Raw genomic sequence first — 14,814 nt, 5'->3', positions numbered from 1 at the left:
GCTGGCGGTTTTACTGAAGCAGAGGGAGACTGTGTGATTTCAGATGGTTATGTGGGTGTTTGAGAGAGACACAGAGAGGCAAGAAAGACAAGGCAACAAAGGTTTTGGGCATCTTGTTTGAAACCCTTTCCCCTCTCTGTCTGAGTGTCCCAGGGGTTCCAGATTGGTTTCACTTAAAGCACTTAAAACACCCCGCAGGACCCATGCTTGGCTCTGAAATAAATATCAAGATCGCTCTTGGATTGTTTTTAAATTGAATGCAATCTGCCAGAGCTGTGAGCCATCATTTCACGTCCCCGTCCCCCACTACCACCACCACCGCCGCCGCCGCCACCCCCCCTTGATCTCTCCTTCTTCCACTTGATGCCAGCCTCTCATTGTTTCCATCACAAAGGGGTTTTCAGGAATTGTTCTGCTCCAAAGGCAAATAGGAAAAAGATCTTTGCCACATAAATCATCTGAGCCAGACAATATTTGATATATCACGGCAATCACAAGTTAAAAGATGGAGGAAACATTTCCAGGAATGGTTGTTAAGTCGGAGGAGAGGCTAATAGAATGACATAAATCATTCAAACAAAGAGGCTGATGGGGGATTCGGTGGAGTATTTTGGCCCCAGAGTACAAACACAGCAGCATCCACAACTGTGTTTACACTGTAAAACATCTAATAAACTCCCGTGCTCAAATAGACGGATACGTCTTGTAGCCAAAATCAATCTTTATGTAACAGTAAACAAATTCCCATCCCTAAAGTTGCCCAGATCTTTACACTGCTGCTGATGAAGCATGCATATGTTATCACTCTATAAAACTGGCATAGTAGCATGTTATAAGAGGCGACACTGCACAACTTTTAACTAGTAGCTATCACCATGAAACTTCCCCAGTGTCTTACTTACATCAAGACTAGCATTTTTGTACAAATATTCTGAAATGTTTATGTTTAAATATGTCAATGAGGCATTATCCACATAAACATGAACTTTTGCTTAAATGTCCACAACCCAATTCTGCACATTAAAGAAAGTCAGGTTCAAAATTCTTGCTTAATGTAGTTAACGTAGTAAGAGTCAAAGGTTTCTACAGAATTGTTATTATTGCTACTGTCAACAGCCATTTAAAAAATCAATTTTTGCCATGTTTTGAGGAATAAAATATTATATAAGCCAGGCTATGAATAATATATGAACCAACCCTTCCATATAATCCTTCACAATATACATAGAAACAAAATTTTGGTATATATAAGAGCTGCTGAAGTGGAGATTTCTGGTTCAGAGTTTGAGAAAAAAACTAATTTTGAGAAAAAGGCCTTTAAAGATATGGATTTTAACATTCTATACATTTGTAGACCAAACAATAAGACACTCCAGGTGAATAGATCAGAAAGTTTAACTAATAGGTATCACCATGAAACTTCCTTAGTTGATTACTGAAGCTTTGCGTTAGTTCGTGCAGGACACGGAAGTCATACACCTCAGCTGTAATTGGCTTACAGCCAGCTGATTGGATCATTAGCCCTGTTTCTACCAAGCTGTCCGGTACGGTACAGTTTAGTTCAGTAAGCTTTTTTTCCATTTCCACTGTAAAATGTTAATAACAACACAGCACACATAACACAAATAAACTGTTTCATACCATCCCCATTTTTGGTCCCCCCCCCTGTTGGGGGACCTAGCACACAGATCTGGTACTAAAAGGTGGAGCTGTGAACACTGCGGTCCGTTGATTGGTCAATAGAAGACAGTCACTCTGCTCAGGGCTGAGTTGTGGCTGGTTTTGAGGCTCATGTTACTACTGTTCATACCTTGTAGAATTTTACTAGTAGACTGTAACTATAAAATGAAAGGCTGTTTTGCTGCCTCTCACAGCAGCAGGAGTCTGAGAAAAAATAACTTCATTCACTGGGCCGACTGCCGGCAACTTTTAAGGTGGAACGTTAACTTGTTACTCAATGCATGAGTTGAGGATGTGAATCCATCAACACACCTGAAATTTCAACATGATAACTCTAACCATTCCATTAGTCTTCTATGACATACACTTTTAGTAATGAGTAGACCGGGTTATGTGAGCTGCATACATTCTAATCTTCACTTGGAGAAAAAAAAAAAAAGCATTGCAAAGCATTGTTCCTGTGGGCTCCAGCAACACTTAAACCCCGAGCTTTCCTGAAAAGGACTGAATGCACAAACCCGCTATTTTTAAATATCCCATGGAGAGAGGCTCTCACTGCAGCCTGTTTTATTTTGTTCTGAAAATGTTGGCGTGCAGCCTCGTTCTGTGGACGATAAACGAGGTGCAGACTGATAAAGGAGGAAATACAGTGAGAGCTGGACGGAGCAGTGGGTGACAATAAACCCGCCCACATTTAAGAGTACTGTCTACAGTGGAAACGCTAGGGTCTAGGTACCATGTCTGAAGGGTTACTTTTGGTTCTAAAGGTACCATACCAAAAGTGTTTGGTGGAAACAGGACTATTGTTTCTTATCCATCACAAACCAATCGCAGCCTATTCCCACACAAGGCAGTCCATTTTAAATATACTAAATATAAACCGACTCACTGATCTCTGCTACACAAATGCTGCCACACACCGCTGTCGCCGCTTCCAGCGAAGCTTTACCTCCGCCACCCCAGCATCCACCTTTCTAATACAGAGTCCTAACATGGTTCTAAGGTCAAAACAGTATTTAATGTCATACTTGGGTCCACTCTTGTATACTTGGTGGGGTTTTCTGCATTGTGCTCCCTGTTTTGGCTTAGCATGCTGCTTGACTAATCCAGGGAGCACCTCAAGAGCAGAGCCCTCAAACATATCTGTATGTCCATTTGTTGCAATAAATGGTTCCTGACTGAATTTACATTAAGGCAGTTGTTTTTGGTTTGTCTAAATACGCAAATCTATATAAATAAATATGCACGGTTTTTATACATTTCCAGAAAAAAAAACTGAAATACTTAAATACATGCCTTAATGTGTATTTTTGGACTTTTTCTTTCCACCAGTTTGAAAAAAGACCAAAGTCTCGAAATTGAACAGTGCTTGAAACACTATGTTTTCATCTGTAGTGTCTCCCCTCAAGGCTTTTTCAAAGACTTTATTTTTGAAATAGCATACTGCACATATGCAGTATATGAATCATCATAAAAAAAATCTTTGTCTTTTACAAAATTCTCAAAATACCAGCCTATATTCACACATCAAGGTCGTGTTAAAATATCCCAGCTTTATTTAATACTCTGGAATTAAACAGTTTAAAAAGGTGAATAAAAATAAACTTCCAAGCAGGACTTTCAAAATGTTTCTGTATTTAGTGAACGAGTTGTCAGATATTATTTCCCAGGAGTGTTTTTTCACAGAATAATGTTTAAAGACGTATAATAATTTATTGAAAAATTTCATGCGCATGCTGCAGTGCAGTTTGACCCAAATGAATAAAGAGCTTGTAGATGTGAAGAATAGGAATATTGATTTGATTTTTGGGAAGGAAAGAAGTCAAGGTTGTTCAAGGTCAAAAGCAAAAAAACTAAAGTGAAGAGGTAGGCATTTAGAAACAAAGATTAGCAGAAGGCAGCGCAGATTTCATTTGAATTGCATGAATTCAACCTCGTCCCAGTCAAACCGAAACCATTTCCAAAGTGAAAATGTTGAATAAATGAATTCAGAATGCATCGTGGAGTTTGGAAGTGGACTGAAACTGAATGTGATTATTATAACTTTCCTCAAATCAGATTGAGCTGTTTTAGAAACTACATCTGTGAAAGAAATATAATAAGCCTCGATGTCTTTGTGTGTAGTTGGTAACACGATAATTGGATGATTGGACAAAATAGTGTTTGGACACTGTCTGTGTGTAGAACTCCTCCCCAGTATTCAACAAAACAGATTAGCAGAATGACACTCTTTTCCTAATCAGCATTTGCCATGAACACAATACTAGCACACACACACACACACACACACACACACACACTCACATACACAGGCATCCACACACTGCCTGCACTGGGAGAGCAGATATGGCAGTAGCTGTCCCCTTTCCCAGGGAGGCAGTGCAGATGAAAGAGTGCAGAGATGGGTCTCCCATCCTCTGATCTGCTGCTGCCTTTGACATCAGCAGTCGCCAAACTCCAAAAGCACAGGAGAACTGGGGGGCGAGCTAAAACCTGACAATCTGCCCACCACCGCAGCTACACACACCGCTCCCTCCCCTCCTTGCTATCTTCAACTTTCTCTTTTTCTTGCAGTTGGAAGCAAGATTTATTTCTTTAATTGACCTGCCACTATAAATATAGGTTGGATAACTGCAGCATAATTTTTTTGCCCCTCCCCAGTCCCACTCCTTTTCTCCCACGTGGATGGCATGGATGCTCCACTGCGCCTATAGAGACAACATAGGGAACCGATATGAGCTGAACAGCAGCTCGCTGGTCTCCTGCTGTGTGCCTAGCTGTGCCAAAGCCCCGCTCATTCACTCTGACAGCCGGCGCATCCACAAAGACCCTATAGCTGCAGATACTTTGTGGTCTCACAGTCATTTTTCATACTCCCTCACAGGTTGGTCATCCAGGACTTGTCAAATAAGATCACCACAGTGTATTTCAGCCTTTGTGGGACCATGGAAAGAGGATCTGAGCTAAGCTGTAATGTGTTGACCTGGGTAAATGTAGAGTGCCTCAAACTGTGAGGACAGACGGCGTGAAAGGAATTTGTGTGTGCCAGGCAGAAAAGTAAAGATAAACCTCAGCGTCTTACAGTTCAGTGTGGGAATTTTGAGCTCCAGCATTTCCTCCCTTTGATGACTTATTACTGGGGTTATACGGATGGCTATCAGACGTGCTTTTCAATGCGGTTCACTGTGTATCCCTGCTCTGCTTTGTGCTGTGTACTTAGCATGTTACGCCAAGTGTGCCAGTCAGAGTTGTCCCGTATGCACTGGTGCCTGCTTTGCGTTCCCTTCTCTCCAGAGAACAGGCACACCCATCAGGAATCATTAGTCTTCACAGTGACAGGCCGGCCTTCCGCTGAGAGACTCTCCCTGGCGGAGCTTTCTCATTGCCTCAGACAGTGGTCGGGTATTTTTACTAACAGGCTGAGACACCGTGCCATTTGTGCAGGGCATTTACTGCTGGCATTACTCCTAATTTATGTCCTCTTATCCCGACGAAAGAGTAAAGCAAGTCACCCGAGACTTTGCACGCTTTCTCATGTTCCTCCGCAGGTGAACAAATGGACGGATTAAAGGTCATGTGGACAGATGTATTGGCAGGTGTTATAAAAATGTCTAACGATATTACCTCCCTGTCCGCAGACGGATGCAGCGCTGATGTACGATGCTGTGCACGTGGTGGCGGTGGCGGTGCAGCAGTCGCAGCAGATCACGGTCAGCTCTCTGCAGTGTAATCGCCACAAGCCGTGGCGCTTCGGGGGCCGTTTCATCAGCCTCATCAAAGAGGTACAAGGCCAGCAGTGCTATCAGTGTGCTCCCTGTTTTGACCTCTGACCTATGGAATCCACTGAACACAGAAGCTTTGGCGTGTTATTGATCAGTGCAGTCATATTTGGAGGGTAGCGCTTTCTCAGAACTGAGTTGCACATTTTGTATTGTTGAGTTTCTCTTGTGATCTTCATGATTAAACATCCTTATCATATTTATTGCTTAATCTTAACACTCACAGTAATCTTTATGATAATGTAATCTAAGTAACCACTGCATTATCCGCCGTGGCTACGTGTTTTTCCATGATGTTCCACTCTCTGTCTCCCACTTTCTCTCCATGCATATCTGCGCCGGTGTTTATATCAAAGCCTCAGTGTGTCTCCTTAACTGTAGTCGGGGTCAGCCATTTGCTTTGTTCTACAAAGCTCTTTCATTCTGTGGATGGTATCATTGCAGGTAATTTTCAGAACGAGCCATTGTAGTAGCAGGCGCTTCCTCCCCCTCCTGTGTCTGCTATCGCTCTCCATGCCCGTCTGTTCCTCCAATGGCTTTGAAGTGAAACTTCAAGCACAATGAACCACATGCATAATGAACTCTTACCTGTCAAACCTGCTTCTATTCCGGCTGCTTTATTGTTTCTTGTTATGTTGCTGAGATAGACAGCGAGGGGAGAGCCAGACGAAAAATTCATAATTGGGACAGAAAAAAAAAAAATTGCGGCTAGCGCTCGGATTGATATTGTCGAGAAAGACGATACTTTAAGGTTAATGGAATGACTGCGCAGAGGATTTCGGTTTATTATGTTGTGCGCCCCTGTCTGCAGGCTCACTGGGACGGTTTGACAGGACGCGTTCTCTTCAACAAGACCAATGGACTGAGGACAGATTTCGACCTGGATGTCATCAGTCTGAAGGAGGAAGGGCTGGAAAAGGTGTGTCACACATTGGTGTAGTTGATGATGTGTCACTTCTTGTGTCTTAAAGGAGAAAAAGAAAAGCGTGGGTCTGGGTGCTTCAAAGCATTATTTTTCCTATCAGCAGACGAGGTGATATAAACCAGACATTGAATTGTTTCAACAGATTGGAACATGGGATCCTCCCAGCGGTCTGAATATGACAGAGTCTCACAAAAGCAAGACATCCAACATCACCGACTCTCTGGCTAACAAATCCCTGCGTGTATCCACTATACTGGTAGACACAGACAAATAGAAAAAACAAGCAGCACAAACACACAGTCAGCAAATACAGAAACAACAGCATGATATCTAATACTGAACACACTTCTACTCCAACTTATTCTCCCTGTACAGGAGGAGCCATATGTGATGTTTAAGAAGTCAGACAAGCCTCTGTATGGGAACGACCGTTTCGAGGGGTACTGCATCGACCTGCTAAGGGAGCTCTCTGGCATCCTGGGGTTCCGCTATGAGGTGCGATTAGTGGAAGATGGGAAGTACGGCGCACTGGATGAGAGCACGGGCCAATGGAATGGCATGGTGCGGGAGCTAATGGACCATGTGAGTCAACACAGGGGTTGTATACAGTGAGATACAGGAAAATGAAAATAGGAAGTGCAGAAATTTTGACAAACATTTTCCGAATTTTCTATTCCGTTTATGTACTTGGAAATTCATTTTCATTAAGAGTGCCACCTACAGAAATGTAAAAATCTTTAAGGGACAGTTCACCCCAAAATAAAAAAACAAATTATTTCTCCTCTCACCTGTAGTGCCAGTTATCAGTCTAGATTGTTTTGGTGTGCAGAGTGTTGGAGATATCAGCTGTAGAGACGTCTGCCTTCTCTCTAATATAATGGAACTAGATGGCACCCAAAAAAAAAAACACAACAGCAATGTCTCTTTGCAGAAATAATGATCCGGCTACTCTAGATAATCCACAGCAAACCTTGTTGTGAGCAGTTTCATGTGGGATCTATTTTCTTTCCACCAAACTACACCCACCTACCGTATCACAGTGCAGAGAGTAGCCAGTTCCCATTTCTAAAGGCAGCCAGCACAAAGGCTGCCATTAGAAATGGGAACATAGAGAACACAAAGCATGCTGATTTAGATTCTCTGGACTGTATTTTGTTATTTGGGAAGGATCTCCCAGCTGTCTCGCAAAATGGATTGCTAGACACAACAATGAGAAAAACCATGGGTCAGTCACTTCCTTTGAATTTCTTGACATTGAAGAAGTACAACCCAATCCAAGAGGGGGTAATTTGATCAACCAGCTTTCAAGAAGGGAAGTATTTTGGATCCACGAATTGAACACACTTGAGCCATATGGACTTAATGAAACACAGGATTTGAGTCCTTTTCTGTGATATAGATATGAACTTATATCCCCCTTGTAGCCATAATAATAATAATAATTATAACTTTATTTATATAGCACCTTTCAAAACAAGCCTTACAAAGTGCTTCACACATAAAACAATTAAAAGAAGCAACAGTCAACAAGCAAAACAACAATTATCAAGCAAAATCACAATCAGGAGTCAACAATTTAAACAAAGGCCATGCGATAAAAGTAAGTTTTGAGAGCTGATTTAAAAGTAGGGCTGGAGTTCTCACAGCAAAAGCCCTGTCACCCCTGGTCCTTAGCCTAGAGCGAGGGATAACTAACAGGGCCTTGTCAGAGGATTGCAACCTACGAACTGGTGAGTAACATATTAAAAGCTCAGCCAGGTAGCTTGGTGCCAAACCATGCAGGGCCTTAAAAGTCAAGAGTAAAATTTTAAAATCAATTCAAAAACGTACAGGTAACCAATGAAGGGAAGCTGTGATCATGTTTTCGTGCTCTAGTTAAAAGTCTGGCTGCAGCATTTTGGACACCCTGAAGCCATTGAATCAAGTTTTGACCCAGGCAAGTAAACACAGCATTACAATAGTCTAGAGAGATGTTATAAAAGCATGAATCACTTTTTAAAGATCATTAAAAGAAATAAAAGATCTGATTCTCTCCATAGGGAGAGATGAGCCACTAGATCCCTGTCACGCCCCCTCTCCGTCTCACAGTGTAGAGGGACAGAAGTAGGACCTGCAGTCTATCTTTCATTATAAAATCTTTGTATCAGTCATTTACGTAAAGGGATGAGGTTAAATCATACATTATTCTTGTAACTCTTGAACTTTTTACGAATCTTGCTTTGTTCTTTGATATATGTCAGTGGTTCCCAACCTTTTTCTTGAGGGACCCATATTTTTACCATTGTAGACTCTGGTAATTTGTGTTATTACGCTTTTTGGATGAATTGGAAATTACTTTTGTCGTTCGCTTTTAATAAAATCACAGTAATTGAGTTGTAGTTGAGTGCTGTGGTTTATGTTGGTGATTTTAATCTAACATGTTCCTGCGACCGACTGGCACCTGATCCCTGAGACTGGCTGTGCAGAGGGAGTTCTGTCTAGTCTCACTAGTCTCTAGTCTCACGGGCGACTGTGGCTAGAGGTAGAGCGGGTCGTCCACCAATCAAAAGATCACCGGTTCGATCCCAGGCTCCTCCAGGCTGCATGTCGAAGTATCCTTGAGCAAGATACTGAACCCCAAATTGCGCCCGATGGCTGTTCCATCGGTGTGTGTTAAAACTGAGTAGCAGATGGCACCTTGTATGGTAGCCTCGGCCACCAGTGTATGAATGTGTGTGTGAATGGGTGAACGTGACTCGTAGTGTAAAAAGTGCTTTGAGTGGTCACTAGATGACTAGAAAGGCGCTGTACAAATGCAGGTCCATTACTATATAATGGTGAAAACTCTGTCTGTCTGTTGACGTTTTTCTCCTCACTGACTTGGTCAATCCATGTGAAATTTGGCACAGTGGTAGAGGGTCATGGGAGGGTGCGAATGAAGCAATATTACATCAATTGGCCAAAGGGGGGCGCTATAGCAACTGACTGAAATTGCAAACTTTGAATGGGCATATCTCATGCCCCGTATGTTGTAGAGACATGAAACTTTGAACAGAGATGCCTCTCCTCATGAGGAACAAATTTGCCTCAAGAACCCATAACTTCCGGTTATATAGATTTTCCACCATTTTGAAGTTTACACTTAAAATCGATCTCTTCATAGGAAGTTTGACCGATCTGCATGAAACTCAGTGAACATAATCTAGGGACCAATATCTAAAGTTCCCTCTTGGCAAAAGTTGGAAAACTTACTAAAACTGAGCTTCTATAAGGCAATGAATATTGCGGAGGGCGTGGCTCATCACATAAAGGTGTATAACATCTCAAGGGTTTCACCGATCACCATGCAACTTTGTAGGCATATGACCACACATAATCTGAGGGGACCCCTCCATTATTGACCCGATCAAACAAAATGGGGGCGCTAGAGAGCTAATTTCTCATCTAGGCGTAACCGCCATATCGATTTTTACTAAACTTGGTAGACATGTAGAACAGGATGCCTCAAGGTGACTGGAGAAGTTTAACTCTAATTGGCAACTGGGTGGCGCTATAACAACAGAAAAATGCTTAAAAATGGCTAAAATGTGACTGATCGCTGTGGCGCCCCCTGTGGCCCAATGTTGGGGGTTTTTTCTCATTTTTGGTATGACTAAGTCATGGTATGGTATGCTGTACATAATCACTGTCAGTGTGTCATTCTGTCAGTCAGTCATTCTGTCTGTCCCACGTTCTTCTACTCACTGACGTGGTCAATCTATGTGAAACTGCACATAGGCATTGACATAGGTAGAAGGTGACAAAGCTACCAATGGGTATGGGCTAGTTTCATTATATTTGAGAGAAGGCAGACATCTCTACAGTCACTATCTCCAACACTCACACCAAAACAATCTAAATTAATAAACAGCACTACAGGTGAAAGGAAAACATGTATTTTTTATTTTGGGATGAACTGTCTCTTTAAGCAGAAAATCTGACCAAGGGAAAAAAGGTAAAACTGTCGCTTTCTTATAAAAACGGGGTTATGCAAAAATGAATCCAAGGGCCAAAGACGGCTAATCTTACTTTGAGAGAACACAGGGATAATTTGTCACAGATGAATCTAATCCCAAAATTGTTACCTGAGTGACTCACCTTTGTCCCCACATGAGACGGCTCAGACATATAACCTGTAATTTCCAGAAAATGTCAGCCTCCCACCCACTAATCCATCTGAACTAATGACCCCTGCTATTTTCTCTCCTCTGTCATGGCTCTCCCTCCTTCCTGTACATATTGACCAGAACAGCTGTTGACAGAAATCAGATGTTAATTCGATTGGTTGTTTTTTATTGGTTGACTCAAACACCTACCCCCCGTCCCACCCCACTCAATTCCCATTATGTTATTGCAGAAAGCAGACCTGGCAGTGGCTCCTCTGGCCATCACCTACGTCAGGGAGAAGGTCATCGACTTCTCGAAGCCGTTCATGACGCTGGGGATAAGTATCCTGTACCGCAAGCCCAACGGCACCAACCCCGGAGTCTTCTCCTTCCTCAACCCCCTCTCGCCCGATATCTGGATGTATATTCTGCTGGCTTGCTTGGGTGTCAGTTGTGTGCTGTTTGTCATAGCCAGGTAACATGTCAACCACCCCTCCTCCTCCTTTCCCTTCTTTCCTCCTTTCCTCCTTCCTTCCTCCTCTTCCTTCTGCCCTACCTGTTTGCCTGCTTTCACTAACACACAGCAGTTGCTCCCTCTGGGCCTGAAGAGGGGAATTTATTCACTGAAAATCATCAAGCTGTGACTGGTAGCAAACGCACTCCTGCGAGAGGCAATCCGTGCCTCTTTATTCTTAGATGGCTTCAGTGATGTAGATCCGGTCTACAACAAAAGAGTATTAAATCTAAATACATTACTTAAAAGGACCATACCAGTGTCTTTATTCTTTAATATGCTGTTGACCATTTTACAACACACACTGTAGCTTTTAAATTCTTTATTTGTGTCAGAATTGGATTATTGGTGCCTTAAAGGAGCCGTGTGTAGGATTTAATGACATCTAACAGTGAGCACTGCAAATTGCAACCAGCTGAAACTCCCATATGCCAAGCATGAGCTCCTGGTTAGAATTCCCTCAGTGTTCATTGTTCAGGAGGTTTTTACCAGGAGCTGAATTGTCTGCAGAGGTCTCCTCCTCTCCAGAACAAACAGACCAGGTGACTAAAACTGGTAATAGCACACAGTAAAGATGTTTCTATGATGCTGGCTAGCCCAGCACCTGCTAATGTGTGCTCATCTTTTTTCTCTAATAACTTAAGATCCAGATGTTCAGGAGGTTTTTAGCGGGAGCCGAATTATCCGCAGAGAACTCCTCCTCTCCAAAACAAACACATTTGGTGATTTTAACCAGTAAAATCTCTGAATAAAGCAGTTTCATGTAAAAATCTGTGTTTTTCAATGCTGTTTGGCTCGTCGTGGAGGGGCTGCTAACACAAATGGCCCTGTCTAGTGCCGCTGTTTAATTTCTCCATTCTGGGCTACTGTAGAAACATGGCAGTGCAACATGGGGAATCAATGGATGAGGATCCACTCCTATGTAGATATAATTGGCTCATTCAAAGAAAATAAACATGATGATTCTTATTTTCAGGTGATTATACACTAAAGAAAACATACTTATGAATGAATGAATAAATGACTAAAAAAAAAACATACTAAAAAACAAACAAGACACAGATAACAGTGTCCGAGCAGGTAGAAGTAAAACTTATATGTCTCTATTCCTTTCTTACATTTCTTCTGTTTGCTCGTATATTATTTCAACAAATTTCCAAATTTATTTACAACTAATACACAACTATCCCCAGTCTATTTGCCAACCAATTAAATAAATACGTACAGTAATAAACCCAGTTTAGTTACAGTCCAAGTAAAGTCCAAGTAAGTTGTTGTTTTTTTTGTATAGTTTTTAAATTGATTTATATTTGTGCTTTGTTTCAACTCATCACGCAGCCCATTGCACAAGTAATGTTGCCTGGAAGTTAATTATTTCTCGCTTTAAACATGATTATTGCTCTTATTGTCTTTTTGCTCTCTTTTGAAGGATGATAGTTATTATATTATATTCCATCTCTGCCAATATGTCGCCCTAAATCCTACACACTGGAACTTTTAAAATACATCTGAAAGTGCAGACTGGTTTATAAAAAGGTGCGCTGGCTGCCAAAACAACAAACCTCAGATTTCAGATTGTCCCCCCAGCACTTGAACTCACCACCTACAAACTGTTGTAGAGCAATAAAGTGTTTTATCTCCATTTTCACGCATTGATAAAGCAGCTTTGATGAAAAGAATAAAAGTGTAATAAAAGGGTTTAAATGTTTACTCAGATTTCATTACCCACCGTACCCTACGGTAAATGAGCTACAACAAGAAAAAACACTGGTATGGTCATTAAAATCAGCTGACTCCTCACACTATTTCGGGCATATTTACGCAAGCATCAGCAACTGTAAAATCAGCTACCCGTTATATATCTCTTAATCTGCTGTAAGAAATGTACAAGTACAATGCTGACATTGAACAAGTACAGTTCTTACAAAATATTCTTGATGAACCCACCCCCCCTAAAACCCCTGATGCATGGCGGATGTACAAAGATGTGTGTTAACCCCAGGGCTCCTCTCCTTCCGCTTCCATCCTGAGAGGTTTGGGTTTAATGCACGTTTCATCAAATGTTACCGGCACAATGATCACATGAGAGGAAAGCAGCAACTGTCACCTAAGTTAGTTCAGAATATGCAAATTATACCCGTAGCCCTTTGTTTCCACGGTTGGTCAGGGTAAGTGATTAGCATGCAATTATATTGATATTCTTCTGCTTGTAATGAAATGGCCTCGGTACTTTTATTAAATTATAAATGCTCTTGTCTGCGTGCATGCACTGTGCCCTTTTTTTTGCATACCATGGCAGTAAATAGTGCTTGTCCTCACACTATGTGACCGAAAAATATTCAGCAAAGTTAAAATCTGAAGTACAGTGTTTTCTTCCTCAGTCCGCTGAGCTAGTTCCCTCATAATTGTAGTATTGATTGCACGGCCACAGATTGATTGGTCAATCCCCCAAATGCAGAGTATATTATTTTCTTTAATCCCCTGCAAATAGAGTGAGTGGAGTGAGCTTATGAAGTCCCGGTTTTGCACAATAAAACACTAAACACCTCAATCTCACCAAGGATTCAGGTCTTTGAACTGCTTCCACACCCCCCCCCCCCCCCCCCCCCCCCCACACACACACACACACACACACACACTGTTTTTTCCGACTAAATGAGCTATCTCATTTCAAGCTCCAGAGAAATACATTTCACTCAGTGGTTCCTTCCAGCTCTGTTTGTGGTTGAATTGATTCCTCTCTTTATTAGCAGAAGAAATGGTATTCTCTCAGATCGCGAAACCTTTTCCCACTGTAGAAAATGTCCACCTGCCAAGAAGAATGACTGATTTAAATTGCATTATAAAAATGTTTGCATGTAATTACAGGATGTCAAAGTTTTGCACTCCAAGTCCCGGACGCCTGTGGTTTTGAACACCCCCCAACGCAGCCTCTTCACTTGGCCTGAGAGAAGAAAGGCAGCAGATCTATAATGCCAGCCAGAGTAATTGAATCCAACTGACAGTTAATGGAAGAGAGCGTGTTGTGTTATTGTGGCCAGGGACGGACGAAGGAGAAGAGGAACTGGAGAAAAGGGGGGGGGGGGGAGTGGGGAGGGGGGGGGGGGGGGGGGGGGATCTTTTTAGAATTCTGTGTGCAATTCGACATGTCCCTTGTGCTCGGTGTGAGGAGGTGACCTTACGTCCGCATGTTCCACATCCCCTTCTTCCTGGTGATCGGTGTGCAGAACACGGCCCGCAGGAATACGGGCCGGCTACAGGCAAAGGTCATACAGAGGAGCCGTGGGCATGGTGCATACAGAATACACATGTAGACGCTGAGAGGGACAAACGCAATCCAATCAAGAACGTGTTTTATAGATTTAAACAGATTTACACGTCCTCACCTATGGCCCGCATCGGATGATACCCGCAATTGCCCTCAGACTGCAGCTCAACGCTCTGTGTAACGTCTGTAAACGGCAACATAAATAAATCATCAGAGAAAATATTTGACTTTGAGATGGATTTGATTGAGCAAATGCAAATTCACAGTTGCCACGACAGACAAATGCACACCCACACAGCTATAAAGGCACATGCGCAAACATTCATGCGCCAGAGGCTTGATACACATAAAACCCCCATACACGAACACATGCGAGCGCACACACACACACATACACTGCATTCTGCACAGCTCCACAAGGCCATTGTGCCGTTTCAGTTGCCTCTGGTTCCAAGGAGACTGAGCTCATTGACATTCCAGCAAATCAGACATCCTGATGGGGTTGACAGGAAGAATTATAGCGT

At 42.4% G+C, this 14,814-nt stretch overlaps 1 protein-coding gene across 3 annotated transcripts in view; it reads left to right on the top strand.

Annotated features, from left to right (window-relative positions):
* LOC117270700 (glutamate receptor ionotropic, kainate 2-like) overlaps positions 1 to 14,814 on the top strand; it is a 93,284-nt gene that overhangs the window by 57,009 nt on the left and 21,461 nt on the right. For 2 of the 3 annotated variants that reach the window (XM_033648448.2, XM_033648447.2), the window contains exons 7-11: positions 5,319 to 5,462; positions 6,271 to 6,378; positions 6,527 to 6,640; positions 6,760 to 6,966; positions 10,760 to 10,983. In XM_033648448.2, the coding sequence (XP_033504339.2) occupies positions 5,319 to 5,462; positions 6,271 to 6,378; positions 6,527 to 6,640; positions 6,760 to 6,966; positions 10,760 to 10,983 (797 nt within the window). Of the gene's footprint in view, positions 1 to 5,318; positions 5,463 to 6,270; positions 6,379 to 6,526; positions 6,641 to 6,759; positions 6,967 to 10,759; positions 12,063 to 14,814 lie in introns of those variants that run through there. The other variant, XM_078173862.1, reaches the window with a different exon arrangement.

This window comes from Epinephelus lanceolatus, chromosome 13 (genome assembly GCF_041903045.1).
Source record: "Epinephelus lanceolatus isolate andai-2023 chromosome 13, ASM4190304v1, whole genome shotgun sequence".
NCBI lineage: Eukaryota > Metazoa > Chordata > Actinopteri > Perciformes > Serranidae > Epinephelus > Epinephelus lanceolatus.
The sequence above is the reverse complement of the archived record's forward strand: the minus strand, read 5'-3'. Positions and strand labels throughout refer to the sequence as shown.